At 35.2% G+C, this 22,604-nt stretch overlaps 1 protein-coding gene across 5 annotated transcripts in view; it reads left to right on the top strand.

The window, feature by feature from the left end:
* The window catches only part of UHRF2 (ubiquitin like with PHD and ring finger domains 2), a 134,066-nt gene that overhangs the window by 32,000 nt on the left and 79,462 nt on the right, over positions 1-22,604 (top strand). For all 5 annotated transcript variants that reach the window (XR_013170460.1, XR_013170457.1, XR_013170459.1 and 2 more), the window contains exon 3: positions 1,229-1,488. Coding sequence is in view for 1 of the 5 variants with exons in the window: in XM_077148215.1 (XP_077004330.1) it covers positions 1,229-1,488 (260 nt within the window). In the remaining 4 variants the exon portion in view is untranslated. The remainder of the gene's footprint in view (positions 1-1,228; positions 1,489-22,604) is intronic.

Raw genomic sequence — 22,604 nt, 5'->3', positions numbered from 1 at the left:
ATCTGTCAAGTTTCATGGTATAATGGCAAAGCATTAAGCTTCAAAGTCAAGATGTCTCAAATCCAGGCTTTACATTTTATTAGCCTTCACATGAAGGCAGTTAATATGAGAGCCTCTGTTCCTTACCTTCTTAAATAGGAAACATTAAGGTTGTTAGGGTTAGATAAAACTAAGTTAGAAAGCTTGCATAAATCTGGCATGTGGATATTTAAGTTTTAATGTAGAGCCTATCCCCCAACCCTCAAGCTATGCCATCTGTCAGAATTATATTAGATACTCTGAGTGGTCTTTTATACCCTCAAGGAAGAGCTAGCCTGATTAGATGATCTTATGATTTCATTTTTTCTTTTTAAGGTCTTAAAAAAGAAAAGTTGAAGGGAATTCTCTATTTACTCTTAAAAGGGCCTTGGATCTTTTTGCCCACCATGCTCAGATTTGTTTTTTAACCCGCTTCCATTAACTCTTAATTCTCTGGTATACCTCTTTACCAGAACCTTTTATTTTTCCTTTTGTTGCATTGCATGATTTATCTTAGATTGTCTATGAGACTTGATTACATAGATTTTGCAACATATAGCCCTGTTCTTTGCTTTCAGCTTGTTGTAGTTGTGCTAAATTAAAAATACATGTTTTTATATTTTTGTCTTTGCTTTTTGAAGTAGTAAATGCATTTTTTTAGCGAGTTACTAACTGGTGGTGGCACTTAATGAACTTGCCCGATCAATTCACTAGACTCTCCCCTTGTCCTTGTGCATAAAATTACCTCGTCTTCAATTTTTTTTTTTTTTTCCAGCATAACCATTTTCTGTTACGGCTGACTGTTATCTTTAGGGTTATGAAAAAATTGATAGTCAAGTTAATATTGTAGGGCATAGTAGCTTAAAGTGTTGGCTTTTCATTAGCAACGTTCTTACTGAATAACTTGCCAGAATGACTTGCTGGGTACCAGAGAATTATATTTTGAAAGTCTAGTATGGACATAAGTAAGAAGTTAAAGAACACCTATTTCATTGAAGGAAATTGAGAAGAAAGTTAATTTTCATACTAGTAAGTAGGGAATTTAAGACAGTAAAATCCAAAAGCCGTTTTGATTTGATAAATCCGTGTAAACCTGAGTGGCTGCGAATATTGTTTACCATGATAATCCTCAAATAACTTGAATTATATTAAGGTTTTTGAAGCAGTAGATGAAATTAAGCTTCATTAACAAATTTTAAACTTTTTTTAGGTAAATGAATTGGTGGATGCCAGAGATGTCGGCCTTGGTGCTTGGTTTGAAGCACATATACATAGTGTTACTAGAGCTTCTGATGGACATTCACGTGGCAAAACTCCACTGAAGAATGGCAGTTCTTATAAAAGGACTAATGGAAATGTAAATCATAATTCCAAAGAGAACACAAATAAATTGGACAATGTACCCTCTACGTCTAATTCAGACTCTGTTGCTGCTGATGAAGACGTTATTTATCATATCGAGTATGATGAGTAAGTGCTCATGCTATTGAGGACTTCATGTTTTTGTTTATAGAAGCAAAGCCTTCCATTTGAAAATCGTTTTCAACTTATATTCTTTCTGAAGAAATCATTTAGGAGATCATATTCACTCTTACTTTTTTATTTTGTTTTCTGTTTGTTTGATGGTTGAATCTAATGAATAATGGCTCCTTGTCTCCCAGTCATCTCTGGCTCCTAAGTGATTTGTTATCAGGATCCTAATACCTGCCTTAATTTAGGTTATAAAAGTTTCTGTTAGTCCCATGTTCTATTAGATTTTTTGACATGTATTTTAACATTATTTTAGAAAGCATATAATAATAGCATGTAGTATGATAGCCATTAGAATGAGGTTAAAATATTAAGTTTTATTGAGATGACATTCCCATCATACAATTTACCCATTTAAAGTACATAATTCAATGCTTAGTTTATTCAGAGTTATATAGACATCACCACAAACTAATTTGAGAACATTTTTATCCCCCCAAAAGAAACGGCATACCCATTAATAGTCATTCCCATTCTCATATCCCCTAACAAAGTAGGTTTTAGAAAGTTACGATTGACATGGTATTAAAAACTTGTCCTTGGAGGCGTAGATATCATGTTCTATGCCCATTCTCAAAATCTAGTATGAAAGTTACTGTTGATAGATTTCGTATTTATTCAACACACTAAATGAATTTGTCATCACTTGACACATTTTATGCTACCAAATTCTTGTCAAGTATAGCATTCAAGATCTCAAGTTGTAATACACCCCCACCTAATCCCCTACATACTAAAAAAAAGACAGCATAAAAGAACATGGTACCAACTCAGATTTCCGGGATACCTGGAAACTGAAAGGGGTTAAAGTAGGTCACATTGATCTTTACTTTGATCTGGTACTTCTGATCAACACTTACTGTACATAAGCCTACCTGTCAGCACTTTTACTGCACATGAACCATCATACTTCTCTTACCGTAGTAGATGGTAGTAGAGCCAACAGCTAGAATGAATGTTAAATTAAGGTCTGGGATTGACCAGGACTGGCAGTATGGTTGAATTGAGACTGCAGTAGAAAGGGGTTGGGGTTGGGGCTGATACATTAATGGTCATCAGTCTCTGGATTATGAGTGCCATGGACAAGAGGCAAGATTACCGTAATGGTGGAAGACTTTAGTTATCTGTATATCACTGTCAGTAAGTAGAGTGTCTTAAGTTCTTGATTTGTTTTATTGAGTTTTATCTCTTTGAGAATGGAAGAAACAGCTAGTAAAACTACCTGGGACCTGATTCTGGCCAAAAAAGTAGTTATTGTGTGATGAAAAGTGTGCAGAATGGTATGATATAGAAATTGGATAAGAAATTTTAAGCATTAAGTTGAACTAATGCTTATTAATTTTTTACAGTTTCAGGGGTTCTTAAAGTTGGATTTGGTATAAAACTCTCCATGAGTTAGTATAGGCCTGATGCAAGTTTACCTTAGCATTTATTTCATTATTTTTTAACGGAGGAATTTACCTTGCTTACAATGAATGTTAGTAAAAGGGAATCTAAATCCAACATGTATGAAAAGACTAAAATTAGCTGCTCTAAGTAATATCAGATAAAAGAAATAGATGTTTCAGTGTTGGCAACTTTTAAGATGTGATAGCAGAACTTTACTTTAGAAATAGATGGCAGAAACTTAGTGGTAGGTAAATGTCATTGAAATCCTCAAGAAGAGAAAAAGACTAAGTGAAATATAGTATTAAAAGTTAGAGTGCAGGGCGGGCCACGGTGGCTCAGCAGGCAAGAATGCTTGCCTGCCACGCCAGAGGACCAGGGTTCGATTACTCAGTGCCTGCTATGTTAAAAAAAAAAATTAGAGTGCATAGGTAGTTCAGTGCTTAGAATGCCCGCCTGTCTAGTGGGAGACCTGGGTTTGATTCCCAGACCAGGGACCCCCCCCCCCCCAAAAAAAAAGTTGAAAACAGATAACCTTCTGGCCCAAGTAACAAAGATTGGTGTAAGCACCTAAAAAGAGTCTAGAAAGGTCCTACAGAGTCATAATGACTCAATATGAATTTGGTAACAAATCTTATTAGATGTAAGTTTCATGCTTTATGATTATTAGAAAAGTGAATAGTAAAGTACATGTTGATTTCAGCAAGTCATTAAACCATTTTTTATCTCTTAGAGGGAAGATGCATTGAAGAGAGCTAGTATAATAGTGGCTTAGCAATAATAGTAAATTTTTGTTCAGTGGTAAACTCCAAGTCCAATAGGATATGGCTTTCAAATAGCTGTTTGGTTGTTTAGAAGTTTGATATCTACCTTGTTTTAAAGGCAATATCAACAGGACCTGGTGTAAATTCAGAGTAGAACCTAGTATATAAAAATGTAAAGCCATTATGAAAAATAGCTGAAAGAACTAGATATTTAGCTTGAAAAGATTTGATTGTGATAGCTCTTGTATTTTAAAAGTTTTGTACAAACAGAAGCTAAATTTCAGGATAACCTAAACTTACTACCAATAAAGTGGCTAAAGATAGAGAGTGGCCTGCCTTGATATAACCGGTAAACAAACATTCCCCTTCTTCAGCCATGGACAGGAGACTTAGTGGAGATGTTCAGTTATACCACAAAGAGAAGTTTAAAAGTTAGTGATTCCCTTAGATGGCTTCTAATTAGAATATAACTTTTATTTCCATGATAGTGTTTATCGTAAGGTCATACCTCTGAGTGCAGGCGAACAGGAGGTCATTTAACAAAGGCAGGGAGATACATTTTACATAGAATCAAGCAACCTACCTCCTGAATTCTTTTAAGTTATCTAGTATTTGCCAGTCTAAAATCGAGCTGTTTGAAAGCTATTTTTATAGCAAACTGCAGATCAAATATATTATCAGACCAGATAGATTCTTAGTTTTTTAAATGAGGTTCATTAAAACAAAATGACCTACTGAATCAATCCTTACTCCATTCAGAGAAGAGTTAAAAAAAAAAAAAAGCGTACTATTTTTAGTCTGAAGGATGATAGGTATTACAAATTTGTTATGTCTTATTAGGTAGAAGTGTTTCAAAAAAACAAGAAAAAACTAAGATACATTAGTGGACATCATTCTAAACTATAAATGAAATCATTTGTTTTCTAAATCTATCTTGAATTTTTCCCTCAAAGTTATGGGATGCAAACATTGTAAGTTAATGAACAGCAGGTTGTATGGTATGCGTTTTACTTGATATTTTAAAACCTACGGTTTTATCATTGTTTGTAAGTGTCCCATTTCTGTAGATTCCTTGATGAGCATAAGCTGAATTTTTAAAGGTTACTTGTGAAGGTTTTACAGTAGGAGCCTAGATTACTCTCCCCCATTTCTCCCCCCATGTCAGTTTTATGATTCACATCTTGTGGGTTACTGCAGATAATGTAAAGCAAACGTGGGGTTGACATCAAGTGCCTGGTAGACATTTGTGGAGTTTTTAAAAATTGCTATTAGTTCTATACAACTCGTGTATTATCATTCTTGAAAGGGCCTTGTATTATTAGAGTGCAATCAACATATACTTTAGAGGAAAAAAGTTTGCAATAGGAATATAAAATTTGACTAGAAATTTAGATTCTAAGGGATACGTGAATCATCTGTAAGGTTTTTAAAAGCACTCCTTCGGTGAACATACACAACTTGACTGAGAAGAGAGCTACCTTCTGTCCTTCAAAGTCCTGATTACTAGGGAGAGACTATATGCCTTGAATGAAAATTCTAGTTTTAGTGGTATTTGGACAGAAAACAAATGGGACAGTACTGAGGAGTGAGCAAACGTCAAGGATAGATAGTCTTAGAACAATAAATGGGCAATAAAAGAAAGAGGAGAGAACATGTAATTTCTGTACTTTTTTTTTATAGCTTCTCATAAGTTGTTGGTTTGCATCAGTAGTTCCCTCTGTATGTTTATACACTCCATATCTAAGCTGTAGTTAAGATATTAAAAGTTAAGATTAGTACTTTTAAAGGATACTCAACATCTATTTCAATTCACAAAGCTGTGCCTTTAGTCTTATGACAAGTAGAGTCTCTGACTTTGTTGATGGTAAAGAGCCATGATACTGTCTAAGAGGGAAGAGGTAGTTTTGAAGCAACAGTATTTCTTTAGTGATTCTAGTAGGTAAATATGTCTGTGGCATAGCTTGTGGCATTTTAGGTAAAGTCAAGTCTTTTTTTTTTTTTCCATTAGCAAAGTTGTAGGTTTATAGAAAAATCACTCATAAGAGATCCTATATATCATCCTATTAAAACCTTGCATTTGTGTGGTACATTTGTTACAATTCATGAAAGAATTTTATAATTGTACTATTATAAAAACTATAGTCCATTGTTTAAAATAGGGCTCAGTGGTTCACTGCTTGTGTTTATACAGTCCTAGGTTTGCTTTTTTTTTTTTTTGCATGGACAGGCATTGGGAATGGAACCCAGGTCTCTGGCATGGCAGGTGAAAACTCTGCCATTGCACCAAAATTGTCCACCCCCTACATTTGCTTTAAAATTTTTATTCTAGTAAAATATATACAACCTAATGAGCTAACTTTTTTGGTAGATGTTCATGCATCATTATAATGTTTGTTACATTACCTCCCAGATGAGAAAACCAAAGCTTAATCATATAACTTGCCTGAAGTCTTATCCATTGAACAGTTGTACTCCCAAGAGTTTAGCCAGTATGTAAATTGCCACTCAACCAATATGGTATATGGAATTGGTAGTAGCCTATACTTCTATTGCCTTAAAGGTCAACCATTATTTATATATAACAAATATGACCTAGACTTGCTTTAGACTCTGCCTGGGATCTAAAGAATACAGCACACATTTATCTTCTGTTGTGTTAAACCCTAGGTATGTCAGTAACTGAGACCACCCTACCCAATTTCATCTGTAAACTTAAGTCTTCTGGGTAATTCTGATGCCCACTGAAGTTTAAGAACCACTCACTAATAGATTCCTTTTGGCCTAGCTTTATGTGTTGCTACCAGGCACCTGCTTCTAAAAAGTAATGATGGGGAAAAGTGGCTGAGAAGTGATAATTTAACTAAATATACTAAACATTTTAGTAGAGGCCATAGATGATAAGTAATAACTAAGGAATTGGTGTTCTTATTGTAGCACATGTCCAGGTGGTCTCTGGCTTGCTGATTTTTTTCTATTTTGCATCCATATAGACAAAATTATTAGAACTCAATCTTTTACCTAAAGGAATTATATTTCACACAAAAGATCTTTAGGTAATTTTAAATTTATGCAGTTTTTATAAATACAAAAACAAGAACAGAAGGAAACTTCCTCGTCATGATAAAGAGCATTGCGAAAAAAACACTGCTAACTTTATACTCAGTTGTGAGAGGCTGAAAGCATTCCTCTAAGACCGGGAACAGGGATGACCACTGTCACCACTGTTATTCAATAATGTACTAGAAGTTCTAGCAGAGAAATTAAACAAGAAAAAGGAATAAATGACATCCAGATTGGAAAAAGAAGTAAAACTTCCCCTATTTGATGATGACATGAACCTATATATAAGAAGTCCCATAAAATCTACACAAGGTTACTAAAGTTAATAAATTCAGCGAAGTGATGGGGTGCAAGATTTACACCAAAAAAAAATCAGTATTTTTATAGACTAATAATGAACAATCAGGAGGAAATCAAGATGAAAAAAATTCCATTCATAACAGCTAAAGAAATATCTAAGAATAAACTTAATCAGTGATGTAAAAGACATTACACAGAAAAACTATAAAAATGCTACTTAGAAATCAAAGAAGATCTAAATAAATGGAAGGACATTACACACTCCTGGATTGGAAGAATAAATATTGTCAAAATGTCAGTTCTACCTAAAGCAATTTATAGGTTGTGAATTCATTCCCAATAACTTCCAGCAACCTACAGTGGACAATAGCCAGTTATCACACATATTTGGAAGGGTAAGGGAACCCAAATAGCTAAAACCAAATTGAAAAAGAAGTTGGAGGACTCCTACTTCCTGACTTTAAAACTCAATGCAAGACTACAGTGGTCAAAACAGTGTGGTACTGGTTCAAGGATAGATACGTATACCAATGGAATCTAATTGAGAGTTCTGAAATCCTCTTACCTGTGGCCAATTTTTGACAAGAGTGCCAGACCCACTCTATGGAAAAAGAGTAGTCTCTTCAACAGATGGTGGTGGAGAAACTGGATATCCATATGCAAAAGAATGAAGAAGGACCCCAAGCCTACATCATATACGCAAGTTAACTCAAAGTGGATCAGAGACCTATATATAGGAACCAGAAGTATCAAACTCCTAGAAGAAAATGTAGGGAAGCATCTTAGGATGTTGTTAGGCAGTGGTTTCTTAGACCTTAGCAGCAATAGAAAAAGAATATAAATGGAATCATCAAAATTAAACACTTTTGTACATCAAAGAATTTCATCAAGAAAGTAAAGGGACAGCCTACTGACTAGGAGAAAATATTTGGAAGTCATATCTGTGATAAGGATTTAATTTGTAGAATCTGTGAAGAAATCCTTAACTCAACAACAAAGAGAATCCAATAAAAAAAAAACTGTCAGAAGGCTTGCAAATAGGCGTTTCTCCAAAGAAGACAGACAGAAGACCAAAAAGCACATGAAAAGATGCTCAGCATCACTGGCCATCAGAGAAATGCACATTGAAACCACAATGAGGGATCACTTTATACCCAGTAGAATGGCTACTATTTTAGGGGGAAGAAGTAACAAATGTTAAAGAAGATATACAGAAACAGAAATACTCATTCAATAGTAAGTGTTGGCAAGGATGTAGAGAAAATGGAATCCTTGTATGCTGTTGGTGGGAATGTAAAATGGTGCATTCACTGTGGAAGACAGTTTGGTTCCTCGGAAAATTAAGAATAGATTTAGCATATGACCCGGCAATCCCACTTTTGAGTATATACTCAAAAGAATTGAAAGCAGGGGCTTGAAGAGATACTTGCACAGCAGTGTTTATAGTGGCGTTATTCACATTTGCCAAGAGATAGAAGCAACCCAAATGTCCATCAGCAGATGAATGGATAAGCAACTGTGGTGTATACACACAATGGAATATTGTGCAGTTGTAAAAAGGAATGGGACGTTATGGACAGTCCTTTAATACCCGATGTTAAGTGAAAGGAGCCAGACACAAAAGGACAAATGTATGAGCTCCTTGATATAAAACAATTAGAATCAGCAAATTTATAGTCAAAAACTAGAACACCGGCTACCAGAGGCTGGAGAGGGTTAGGAAAGAGGTTCTGTTAGGGATGATTGAAAAGTTGGTAATGGATGATGGTGATAGCTGTACCAGATTGTGAATGTAATTAACTTCACCGAGTTAAGCATCTGAATGTGGTTAAAAGGGGAAACTTCAGGTTGTGTATATGTTATTAAAATAGGAATTTTATTTTTTTTTAGCCAATGCCCATAGTGGGGAAATTTATCTATTACATGTTGGTAAATTCTTGAATACGGGAAAATTCTCAGTAGTTGATATTTGTTCTGAGATCTAATCCTGATTTTCCTGTTACATTAGGCTCTTAAGCCAGTCAGACCTAAAATAAACTTCTTGAATTTGAAATATGGTTGAACTGGATCTCAAATTCTTCACAGATTGTAAGTATAAAGCAGCTCAGTCTCTGGTCATTACAATATAATTATCTAGTAAGTTTTCAGTCATTTTAATGACTCCCTAAAAATGCTTTGGAACAATCATGCTTTAGGACTTTCATTTTTAGGCTAAAGTTGCTACCCTGCCCCTTGTTAGTCTTCTTACCATCAAGAGTTCAGCATGGATCTTTAGTCAGTCTTATAGGCCAATCAAAAAGTAAATTTGGTGATACTTATTCTTGTCAGTGAAAGGCCTTTCTTTAATTGCTCTGAAAATTAATGGTCTAATCTAGAGGTCCTCTGTCTCAGTGAATTTATGCTAGGCATTTCATAAGTTAGATCATACATTTGTTCTTTTGTGTCTAGCTTATATCACTTGGCATCACTTAACATATTTTCAAGGTTCATCCGTGTTGTAGTATGTATCAAAACCTCATTCCTTTTCATAGCTGAAAATAATATTCTGTTTTATGGATAAACCACATTTTGTTTATCTGTTGAAGCACATTTTGGTTGTTCCCGCTTTTTGGTTATTGGGCATAATTCTGCTATGAATATTGGTATACAAATACCTGTTTGAGTCTTTGCTTTTCATTCTTTGTGGTATGTTAGAATTGCTGGGTTATATGGTAACTTTGAGGAACCACCAAAATGTTTTCCACAGTAGTTTTACCATTTAATGTTCCATTAGTATTTCATAAGAGTTCAGATTTCTGAATATTCTCACAAACACTTCTTTTGTGATTTTTTTTTTTTTGAGTGGGGAGTGGAGGGACAGGGTACATGGTCCAGGAATTGAACTTGGGTCTCCCACATGGAAGGTAAGCATTCTACCACTGAACCACCAGTGTACCCTTCTTTTCTGATTTAAAAATAAATAAATAGCTATCTCAAAATGAAATGAAACCTATTCTAGTGGTAGGTGTGAAGTGATAGCTGATTGCAGTTTTGGTTTGCATTTCTTAATGGTTAATGATTAATGTCTTATGTGTTTCTTGACCATTTGTCTGTTGAAGTTCTTCACCCATTTTTTATTTAAGCTCTGTCTTTTTGTTGAGTTGTAGGACTTCTTTATATATTCTGGATATTAAACCTTTATCAGATATGTGGTTTCCGACTAATTTCTCCCATTTTTCGTGCTGTCTTTTCACTTTGTTGATAATGCCCTTTGAAACACAGAAGGAACCTTTCAAGTGCAATTTGCTTATTTTGTGCTTGTGCCTTTTTTTGGTATAGAAGCCATTGTCTAATATAAAGTCCTGAAGATTTTCCTCTGTTTTCTTCAGAGTTGATGGGTTTAGTTCTTAATATGTAGGTCATTGGTTCATTTTGACTTAATTTTTGTAAATGATGTGAGGCACTAGTCCAGTTTCATTCATTGGCATATCTAGTCCCCCCTTTTGTTAAAGAGGCTATTCTTTTCCCTTTGAGTGGACTTGGCACCCTTCTCAAATTGGCCATATGTGTGTGGGTTTATATTTGCAGTGTCATTTCTATTGCATTGTTTTGTATATCTTCATTGTTCTGTATTTCTTCTGTCTTTATGCTAGTACCACACTGCCTTTTTATTCCTGTGCCTCTGTAGTAAGCTTTGAAATTGGAAAGTGAGTCTTCCAACTTTGTTTTTCAAGATGGTTTTGCCTATTTGGGACCTCTTGGTGTTCCATATGAATTTGATGATTAACTTTTCCGTTTCTGTGGGGGGAAAAAAAGCTGCTGAAATTCTGATGGGAATGTCATTGACCCTGTAAATCACTTTTGGTAATATTTACATCTTAACAATATTAACTTTTCCAATCCATGGAAATATAGAATATCTTTCCATTAATTTAGGTCCGCTTTAGCTTTTCTACAGTATTTTGCAGTTTTCCATATACAACTCTTACATTCTTGGATTAACATTATTCTTAGTTATTTTATTATTTTAGTTGCTATTGTAAATGGAATTGTCTTAATTTCCTTTTCAGAATGTTCATTGCTGGTATATAAATACTGATTTTTTTTTTTTTTTTTTTTTTTTTTGGTTCATCCTATAACCAACAACTCTGCTGAGTTCTTGGAATTTTCGACAGTGTAGGATTGTGTCACTTGCAAATAGAGATAATTTCACTTATTCCTTTCAAATTTAGATGCCTAACGTTTCTTTTTTTGCCTCATTGTCCTGGGTAGAACTCTTTTGCAGTTCAATGTTGAATAGCAGTGGTGAAATTAGACATGATTGTCTTGTTTCTGATCTTAGGGGAAAGCTTTTTGTTGAGGATCATATTAGCTGTGGATTTTTCATATGTCGTAAAATAAAATAAATACCTTTCTAGTCTTGGTTTTCTGAGTGTTTCTATCAAAAAAGATTGCTGGATATTTTTAAGGTCTTATTTTGAAATAATTTCAAACATACAGGACAGTTGCAAAAATAGTACCCCATACAGATAAACTCCAACATACTGTCCCACCCCCAAAGCCCAGATACCAAGATCTACCAACTTTAACATTTTGCCACCTTTCCCCATTCTGTCAGTCCACCTACCTAGCTATCTGTTTTCCAAACATTTAAGAGCAGGTTGCACATACAGTACATCTGTGGACATTTCCTATAACCAAGGTATGCTTTTCTTAAATTGCAGTCTTTTTCAGCCTTTCTCCTCTATTCTTACATGCTACCTGACGTGTATTGCATTTAATTTTCATCCTCTCCTTAGTTTTTTTTCTCTTTTTAATGTGTGCAAACATATGTATAACATAAGCCTTCCCATTCCAACCCCTCCCAAGCAAACCATTCAGTGGCATTAATCACATACACGGTGTTGCAGTACCTTCACCACCATCCATACTATAACTTTTCCTTCACCCCAAACAGAAACCTTACACTTATTTTATATTAACTTCCCATTGCCTGTGGCCTCTACACCTAGTAACCTGTACTCTTTTCTGTCTGAGTTTACATGTTCTGTGGGGTTTTGGAGGGGGGAGTTTGTTTGTTTTGTGGTTATCATGGGGCTTAAATTTATCATCCTTAATAGATAAGAATCTTGTTGGCCTTGATGCCACCTTAACATCAGCACCATGCACATTCCATGTTCCTATGCCTCTTCATCGCCCTCCTGTTATGTAGTTCTTGTCACAAATTACATATTTATACCAAGTCCGAAACCAACAATTTATCATTACATTTTATGCATTTGACTTTTAGACCTGTAGAAAGTAAAGAGCACATTAAAGATAAAAAGTACAATAGTACAGAGTACTTATGTTTACCCATGTCATATTTTTACCAGAGGTCATTATTTCTTCATGTGGCTTCAATTTTCTTGTCCAGCAGCCTTTCTTTCAACCTGCAGGATTATTTTTAGCATTTCTTGTAGGGCCAGTCTAGGGGTAATGAAGTCACTCAACTTTATCTGGGAATGTCTTACTCTTCCCCTCACTTTTAAAAGACATAGAATTTTTGGTTGGCACCTTTTTGCTTTCAGTGCTTTAAATAAAGATGCCATCCCAAGTGTCCTAGTTTGAAAGGATGTTATGTACCCTAGAAAAGCCGTTTTAATTCTGATCCCATTCTTTAAAGGCAGCCATTGCTTCTAATCCCTATTCAGTAATATATGTTGAAAACTTTTGATTATTGGGATGTGATTCAATCAAAAGTGATTGTTAAACTGGATTAAGTGGAGACGTGTCTCCACCCATTCTAGGTAGGTCTTGATTACTTTCCTGGAGTCCTTTAAAAGAGAAAACATTTTGGAGAAAGCTTGAGAATCTGAGAGCAGAGAATGCCGCAGCGATACGAAGCAGTGAGTCTACCAGCCAGCAACTTTTGGAGATGAAGGAGAAAAATGCCTCCTGGGGAGCTGAAGAGGAAGCTAGCAGATGATGCTGTTTGCCATGTGCCCTTTCAGCTGAGAGAGAAGTCCTGACTGCGTTCCCCACGTGCCTTTCCAGTTGAGAGAGAAACTCTGATCATGTTTGCCATGTGCCTTTCTACTTGAGAGAGAAACCCTGAACTTCATTGGCCTTCTTGAACCAAGGTATCTTTCCCTGGATGCCTTAAATTGGACATTTCTGTAGACTTGTTTTAATTGAGACATTTTCTTGGCGTTAAAACTATAAACTAGAAATTTATGAAATTCCCCTTCTTAAAATCCATTCTGTTTCTGGTATATTGCATTCTGTCAGGTAGCAAACTAGGAGGCCGGGCCTTCTTGTCTCCATGGTTTCTGATGAGAAATTAGCCTTTCTCTCATGGAAGTTCCCCTGAACATGATACTTTGCTTCTCTTTTGTAGCTTACGGAGTTCTCTCAATTTTTGGCATTCAAAAGTTTGATTATAATATACTGTGAAATTGGATGTAATTGGGTTCATCTTGTTTGGAGTTCATTGGGTGTCTTTCATTACAGTTGGGACATTTTCAACCATTATCTCTTTGAATTTTCTCTTAATTCCTTTATCTTTTTCTTTTCTTTCTAGGTCTCCCACAATGCCCGGATTGATATGTTTGATGGCATCCCACGGGTTCCTCAGGCTCTGTTCACTTTTCTTCATTCCTCTTTCTGCTTCTTAGACTGAATGATTTAAACTGTCTTATCTTCAAGTCTTCTGACTCTTTCATCTGCCAGCTCTAGTCTGCTGTTGAACACTTTACCTTCTGTGACTGTGTTTTTAGTTTCCTAGGCTGCTTAAAGTAAATACCAAGAAATGATTCAGCTTGAACAATGAAACTTTATTAGCTTCCAGCATGAGGCTGTAAAAATGTCCAAATCAAGATGATGCTTTTTTTCTCAAACCTGGTTACCAGCATTATTTGTCTCTGCCACGCAGCAGGGCACATGTTGGCATTTGCTGGTTTCCCTTTTTTTCTAGGTTTAGTTGATTTCAGTTTCTTGTTTCCTTGGCTTTTTCTATATATATATATATATATATTTATTCTGTTTATGAAGACCTCCAGTAATAGAATTAAGACCCATCTTGAATGAGGGGGTCACATTTTAACTGAAGTAGGCTCATGAAAAGGTAATACTTACAATAGGTTTACTTCCACAGGAGTGGAATGGATTAAATTTAAGACCACAGTGGTCTTCAGCTCTGTTGGGCTCCTTTTCATAACTTCCATATATCTATCTTGATATTCTCTGTGTTCATCTGGCATCTTCCTGATTTTCTTTAGTTGTGAGCATATTTAGGAACATTTTCTAAAAAGGTCTTGTCTGGAATGTCCCAGGTCTGATCTTCCTTGTTATGGTTTCTAGTGCTTTAATCCTCTCCTTTGCCTGGGTCAATGCTTCCTGTGTCTTGGTATGTTTTGTAATCTTTTGTTGAAAGTTGGATGTCTTGATAATTTAGTGTGTTACTCCTGGAATTTAGACTCTAAGTTTGGACATCTGTCCGTAAGCTTCTATCCAGCTAGTGTAATAATGGGGCTTACTTTAAATGCCAGGAGTAGCTAACGACAAAAAGAAGTAAAAGTAGTTCTGGGCCAAACTAGGGGCCTCTGTGATACTTTCTACCCATGAGTTTCTAGTATATCTGTGTGTCCCTATGATTTCTCCTGTTCACATGGTTCTGAGTGACCCCTTTTCCCTAGAAAGTTTTCTTGTGATCCCAGACGCTGTGCTGTGTATCCTACAGTGAGCAGTGTCTTGTCCCAGGCATCACAATTTGACTACTCTCCCATAGTGTTCTGTAGGAGAGCTTTGTGATCTGCCTTCCGCATTCACAGTAAATTCTGGGACAGCAAGACCCTCAGGCCACCACCAGACAAATTGGAGCTGATTATACTCCCCCCCACTATATATACTAGGGTTACTGTGTTCCAAGCCTGTGTCATAGGTGTGATAGGGACCAGACAGGGCACCACGAGATCCTACTGCTTTTAAGTAGCCTTTTCCTTGATGCGGTGCTCACCCTTTTACTGCAGTCTACAACTCTTTTCTGGAGTGTTTTAGAACCATGTTTCTGCCAATTCTTACTGGTTGCTCAAAGCATCTGTCGGGGTGTTCGATTTATTTTTTTTTCCCCCAAGTGCCTTTTCTGCAGCAGTTGAAATTATCATGTGGTTTTTTTCCTTCAATTTGTTAAGGTGTGGTGTGTGTATTACCTTGATTCTTGTATTGAACCATCCTTGCATTCCTGTGATAATTCCCACTTAGTCATGGTGTATAGCTCTTTTAATGTTGGATTCAGTTTGCTAGTGTTTTGTTGAGTTTGTATGTGTTTTCATAAGGGAAATTGATCTGTAGTTTTTCTTCTTGTGATGTCTATTTGATTTTGGTATCGTGGTAGTTTTGTCCTCATAGTATGGGTTAGGAAGTATTTTCAATTTTTGGGAAAGAATTTAAGAGTGATTAGGTGTTAATTCTTAGTTGAGTGTTTTATAAAGTTTTACCAGCGAGGTCATCTGATTCCAGACTTTTCTTGGGGGGGGGTTTGATTACTGATTTAATATCTTTATTTTTTATGGGTCTGAGATTTATTTCTTACTGAGTTAGTTTAGGTTATTTGTGTGTTTCTAGGAACTTATACATTTCATTTAGATTATCTGATTTATTGGCATACAATTGTTCACAGTATCCTTTAATAGCCTTTTAATTTCTATAAGGTTGGTAGTAATGCTCCCACTTTAATTTTTTATTTTAGTTCTTAGCATCTTTTTCTCTTGCTCTCATCTTCTGTGTCAATCTAGTTTATTGTCTGTCAGTTTTATTGAGTTTTCACAGAAGCAATCTTTGGTCTCATTAATTTTTTTGGTTTTCTATTCTTTATTTCATTTATGTCTGCTCTAATCTTTTTGCTCTCTGGGTTAATTTGCTTTTCTGGTTCCTCAAGGTGTGAGGTCAGGTTAGGATTTCAGATCATTCTTTTTAAATATGCACATGTATAGCTGTAAATTTCCCTCTGAGCACTATCATTGCTGCAACCCATAAATTTTGTTATGTGGGTGTTTTGTTTTTGTTTTTTTTCTCATTTGACTCAAGGTATTTTCTAATTGGGATTTCTTCTTTGATCATTGATTAAGAGTGTTTAATTTACACATAATTGTTAATTTTCCAATTTTGCTCTTGTTCTTGACTTCTGGCTCCATTCCATTTTGACTAGAGAAGATACCTTGTATGATTTCACTCGTCTAAAACTTAAGAGTTGTTTTGTTGAGACCTAAAGTATGGCCTCTGCTAGAGACTGTTATTCTTAATTGTGAGTGAACTTTAAATTTAAGATGTATTTAATTTGTTAGAAATGTTCTCTTTTTGCCTGTGGTATGACATTAAAATTGGCTGAACTGGAATATGCCTCCAGATAATGTTGTCCTTATTTAAACATATTAGGTCCACAAAAACCACATATTTTGAAGAGGGAAGGTTTGTCATAATGCCTATATTAGAAGTATACCTTGACTTCCAGGTTCTGAGAACAAGAGGTCATCTAGTACAAGAGAAAGAAAAAGACCCTAACTTCTTCCTGCAAGTATAGGGTAAGGTGTTGGTCGTGATATATTCCTGACTCTGTTTGGGGCTCCCTTGAACCCTGTTTCAGTAATTGTTCAAGCTTCACAAATCCCAAAATGTTCCATACAGACTCCTGTACAATCAGTTTTCTTCAGTGCAAATGCTGGAAAAAGTCAGCTGCTTGGACCAGTTCAGAGTGACTATCTTAGATTATACCTTAGACTTCATGGGAGAGGGGAAATGCTCATTTGAGAGCTGCCTATACTTGAAAAGCCTTCTCTTTAGTACTGTTATAATTAAAAATTTTAGCTATCTATAGTTTTTTCTTTTTTGTTATTATAGACACTAAAAACATAATTTAAAAACTTTTTTCTTTCCATACTGCATAGAATTGTATGTTCTTTCCTAAACTATTTAGAGTAAGGTTTCTCAAGGAAGAAGAGAAAACACAGAAGTCAGTTTTAGATCTTTTTCAAAATACAGAGGTCATAGTTTATTATATTTAAATTACAGGCTTTAGTTATATAACATCAAATTTATGTATTTAATGAGTTAAGTATGTTACCAAACATGTTGATGCTTGAATACGATACCTGTCCCTCAGTGAAAAATACTGTTGTTCTATAGTATACATGCTTCATTAATAATGCACGCACTTAGTTTTGAGAGTACCTAGAGCTCTGAATGCACAAGACAGAGGAAATATTTCCCTCTTCCTGAAGGAGAACAGCAGGATACCGTGGATGAAGGAAATATGAAGCAGAGTAGATTAGTAAGTATGGCTGGAGTATAAGGGGTATATGGTGAGTAGTAAAAAATGAAATTGAAAGTTGAATAAAGACTTCAGTTAAACATGGCAGAGTTAAATGCATGTTTCTATGCCTTCCTGAACACTCCTACAAGACAGCAAAAGAATAAATAATACACTCCCAAGAACAAAATGAAATAGAATTCAAAGTTATAAAATGGAAGGAAAGAAAATTTTGGAAGGTAATATACTAAAGGATGATTGATACCTAACTTAACAGGTCAGAGAAAGCTATGACCTAAGGGTGAAAAGCCAGCAAGCAAATAAATAGGTGTTAGAGAAACTTGGGAAGACTCAGGCCTTGAATTCAGCAGGTGCCCTAGAGGCAGGCATGTGGGATGATAGGATTGGAAAACAAGGGAATGGGTTGATTTGTATTAAAGAGCCCATCAACCACTGTCACACTCTGCCCTGCCTATCTCATCCACCCAAGATAATTATACTCTAACCAAAGATTATAAGTTGTTTCTCTACAGATGTTAAATCAGATGCTCAGACCCCAGGATACCAGTCATAGCTGTGAGAGGTGTGAGGTACTGTTCAGTAAATAGGATGATGGTGTAAAAGTCTGTAAACTTAACTGTGAGATTGCCTTTTCTGCACTCAATTCCTGTATCTGGCAATCCAGTTTCCAACCTCATTCTCTTCTCAGAAGGCAATTGAAAGGGTCTTCTTTCGTATACTGGCAGTTGATTTTTTTTTTTTCCCCTGCTTTGTCCCCTTGTAATGGAAGCTTATCCACTGATGAAACAAATCTTCAAACAGCTTCCTGAGAAAGGGTTTGTAGGAGGTAACCTTCAGTCACAGCACCTTCACTTCTCCTTCGGCTCTTCAAGAAAAAGACATGGTATCCAGGAAGCAGGATTCAACACAGGAAGTAAGGAAAGGAGATCCCAACAGAAAAGCTGTGGAACAGGCCTATAGAGCAAACCTGTTCAGATTGGAATAGGACAGAGGGCTCTAGAGATGTTTTGAAGCTCAAAAGATTAGTAGGGTTCCTGAAATGTTTTAACATTAGAAGTTTTACAATTTTGGCAGAATGGAGGTGACTTAATATAGGTGCATAGAAAGCTAAGCAAGTAGAAACCAAAAGGGTCAGTTTGGTATTCTAAGGAAACAGCTGTGGAAGAAAGGAAATATAATTAAGGCATACATCATTACTTAGCTATGTTGTAACTGTTTAGTCAACATGTAGACAATATTAATTTAACAAACTACATAGTTGTATATGTGCTTAAGAGCAAGAAAAAGTTTGCCATTCTTTGTAAGAACAGTCTAAAGCAGATGATCAAGTTTGAATCGTTTCTGTTCAGTTCTACTGACCAAGTAACTTGGATAAGTTACTCAACCTATACCTGATTTGTGAAATGGGGATAGAATAACATCTACCTCATAGGGTTTTATGAATTAACTGCTTATATATGCATAAGCACTTAAAGCAGTATTTTGTGTTAGCAATTATAAAGAAAAGGAGGGTGGATCTGTAGGATAACCATTAAAATTAAAAAAGAAAACTCATGGATGTTATTTTAAAATACAGAGATAAATAGCCATCTGAAATAGCTAAAAAATGAAGACTGTTGCCTTTGGGGAGAAGGAGTCATTTGTGTGGTGGTCTGCAGCAGGAGACTGCTTGTCTTCATTATAAACCTTAAATGTTAAAAATAACATACATATGAGCATATATATGAAAAAGCTTTAAAAAGTGGGAAGAACCTTTTATGTTTAGTATTTGAACTTTGACTTGAACCACAAAGAATTTTCTCATTATAAAGATATTTAAATATATACAGAAGTTGAAAACAGAATATAAACCCATCACCTAGTTTCAACTGCTTTCTACTCATGGCCAGTCTTGCTGTATGTATACCAGCACCCACCACCACCTCTGGATTATTTCAAAGTAAGTTAAACCTTACATCATCTTAACAATAGACATTTCAGTTTGTGTGGCTTTAGCAGCTACAGTGCACTGCTAAGATCTTAAACTTGCTGACCAGCTGTAGAGGGTACCTTTTGCTGATTACCTTTAGCTACAAGATCTACTCATTACATTCAGTCAGTTGATAGGTTAAGTCTCAATCTACAGAATTTTGCTTCTTTTATTCCCCCCACTGGGTTACGTGTTACAAAAATATTGATACTTCATTCTATCACTCTTTAGCCTAGTGGCTATTTAATTCTCTTATAAAGAACTTTCCCTTAATCAGCTGATTCACTTATAAAAGGTAGGAATTCCTTGGCCTTTTCAATTTTCAGAATGAATAAGTTCATCATCTAATGGTTGGCCAAGGAGATTTTTACTTTTAGGTATCATCATGAATTCATAGACTTTAGCACTTGTTTTAATTTACCTCGGTTCTTTTTTGTGCCCAGATTGTCCCATCTCTTGCCTACAGAGATTCCTTGAAATTGGACCTGATATGGTTTTTGAGAGCTTCTTTGCTTTCAGGAATGATAGTATGTCCCAGGCTCATCTCATTTCCTGCCCCAGATTTGGATGTGACCAATATCTCAAAGAGCGCTAGTTAATTATTTTTAATTAGAAATGGTATGTAGGGGACATACTCTGGTTGCCAGGAGTGTTCATTGATGCTTATTTGTACATGTTTCTAGGTCTTCTTGTTGAACAGAGCTAGGAAATATATTATTAAATACACTATATGTATGTTTATATTGATATTGTCTATTAAATTTAGAGTTAAAGGTCCATAACTTAATCTCTTTAATCTTTATCCTGCTCTTCTCTTACCTAAAAATCATGGTTTCTGGTGATACCGATACCACTGATTTGCTGTATTCTGCTCATGATAGGTAATTTCAGAGAAACAGGACTAATATTGCTAACAGCATGGTTACTAAAAAGCTTTTTTGTATTTCTTTTTGTTTTCAGGAAGTATCCCATCAGGGATGTGCAGTCAGTTTAGTGTATTTACAAGTCCTTTTCTGTATATTTTAAGCCACCACTTGTATACCTCTTGTTTCATTTTGCTTTTGGTTTTCAGAGTTAGCTCACATTTTGGTTTTATCTTATAATTATGTGAAACATTTACATGCTTCGTTAGAAATTAAGCCTCTGCCCCTGTTCCCTCTATCTTACCTCTTTTTATAAGTAATTTTATTAGTTTTTTATTGTTAATGAAATTTTCAGATATACTCACAAACAATTCATTCCATCCAAGTTACATAATCAGTGGCTCACAGTATCATCACTTAAGAGTTCGCCACAGTCGATTTTAGGACATTTTCATTACTCAAAAATTTAAAAGCTAACTTTCTTAGTCTTTCATTTGTCTTTGTTTTAAAAACATTAGTAAACATGTGTTTCTATATTCCCCCCACATGCATGCACACACACTTATTAGATAAAGCATATTATACATGGTATGCACTGTTAATATATCCCAGAGATCATTCCATAGCATATATTCCTCATTCCATTTTTATAGAAACATAGTATGCCATTATATGAATGTTATTTAAAATAACTATTTAAAATAATTGTTTTCTGTTGTAGACTTTTGATTTTACTCTTGCTAGTGCAGCTATGAATAGCCTTATGTATATGCTTTTTCATATTTTTACCATTTATCTTTGGAATGGATTTCTAGAAGTGGAATTCCTTAGTCTCAGGGTAAATATATAAGCAATTCTGCTGGATACTGCCAAATTCCCCTGTACAAGAGGTGACCACTACTTTGCTTTCTTATTAACAATGCTTGAGATAGTACCTGTTTTCCTACAGTTTTTCAAACTTCATGAAATATCTTAAGTAGATAGGTGTTTTAGAATACTTGCTTTGGCAAAAAGTATGATATGTATGGAAAATATAATCTTAAAGACAGGGAGACATGTTGGGCCTTTACAGTAGTCTCAGAGAAATGCAGGTCTGAATTGTGAGGAGTTGGAGTTATGTTAAAGAAGTATTAAAAGGATGGTGTAAACGCAACCTAGTAACTGGATGGAGGTGTAATAAAAGAGGTTGAGGATACATCCCAAGTTTCTGGGAGTATGAGGGATTTCTTCCAGAGAATACTAAGCAACAGCAAATTATGGAAATGGGGAAATTCCATTTTGAATACCCTGGATTTCAGGTGCTTCAGGGACATCTGGGTTAGAGATGTAGTTGGATAAATGAATCTGAAAAATTTGGACTAAGGTGGAGTTCTAGAATAATCATTATCTAAATGTGGTATTAAACATAAATGAAAGTGCCCAGGAATTCAGTAATATCAGGTACTATTGGAGCACTTGGTGTGTTCTTGACCTTGGTAAGAATAGTTGTATGTGTCCTTTCTGTATTTACTTTTTTTAACTAAATTTGAAAATGTATATTTCATTTGTATGCCTTATCTTTTAGGTTTATTTTATCCATATACTGTACTATGGTGACTTATAATTCTGTTCTAAAACTGTACAAATTCAGTTTCAGCACAAATGTAGATTAAATCGTCTTGCTGTGATCTATGAAATTGTGTTTACATTATCACCTCATATAAACATGATTTAATATGCAGTTTTAAACTTTGTTCAAGTTTTATGCTTTGTCCAAAGTATTTCCATCCTGGGTATCTAATGCCAAAATATACTTTCCACATTACAGCTGAGAAGAGAATCTCGTCTAAAATTAGGGTAGTTTTCTGTCTTAAATGACCTTGAGGATAATGAGGTAGGAAATGATTGTAGAACTTTAGAAATAGAAAAGCCCTAAAAGATCTGGTTTAATGTCTTCATTTTATAACTTAGGGGAAATGCTGGTATATCAATGTTAACCAACATGAGTGCATAAACACCAAATATTGGTCTTAGAGACTTGTAAATCTAGGTTTAGCCATTTTAAAGTGGAATTGAAAAAGAGGGAGAAGAGTAAAACCATAGACATTCTGGGTCCATATCAGTTTCCTTCTTTAGGGTTAGTTTTGTGTAAAAATGACAAAATATTAAATATTCTATCATGTACTGTTTTAGACACTTCTCAGAACTTTTCATTTTAGATCTAAAAACAACCTTGTATCATTAGGTACAGTTTGTAGATGAGAAATGGAGAATTAGTGGCTTTCACAAGGACACACAGTAGGAAGAAATTAAATTGTAATGTAAACTCGGGCTGAAAATAAAACATATTTTGAGTGAATACACCAGGATAATGGGATTGAGAACTTTGTCATGAGTTGAAGGAACTAAAAATAATGTTTTGGCATAGAAGAGATTGAGAATCAGGGACA

The sequence above is a fragment of the Tamandua tetradactyla genome, chromosome 2 (assembly GCF_023851605.1).
Source record: "Tamandua tetradactyla isolate mTamTet1 chromosome 2, mTamTet1.pri, whole genome shotgun sequence".
NCBI lineage: Eukaryota > Metazoa > Chordata > Mammalia > Pilosa > Myrmecophagidae > Tamandua > Tamandua tetradactyla.
The sequence above is the reverse complement of the archived record's forward strand: the minus strand, read 5'-3'. Positions and strand labels throughout refer to the sequence as shown.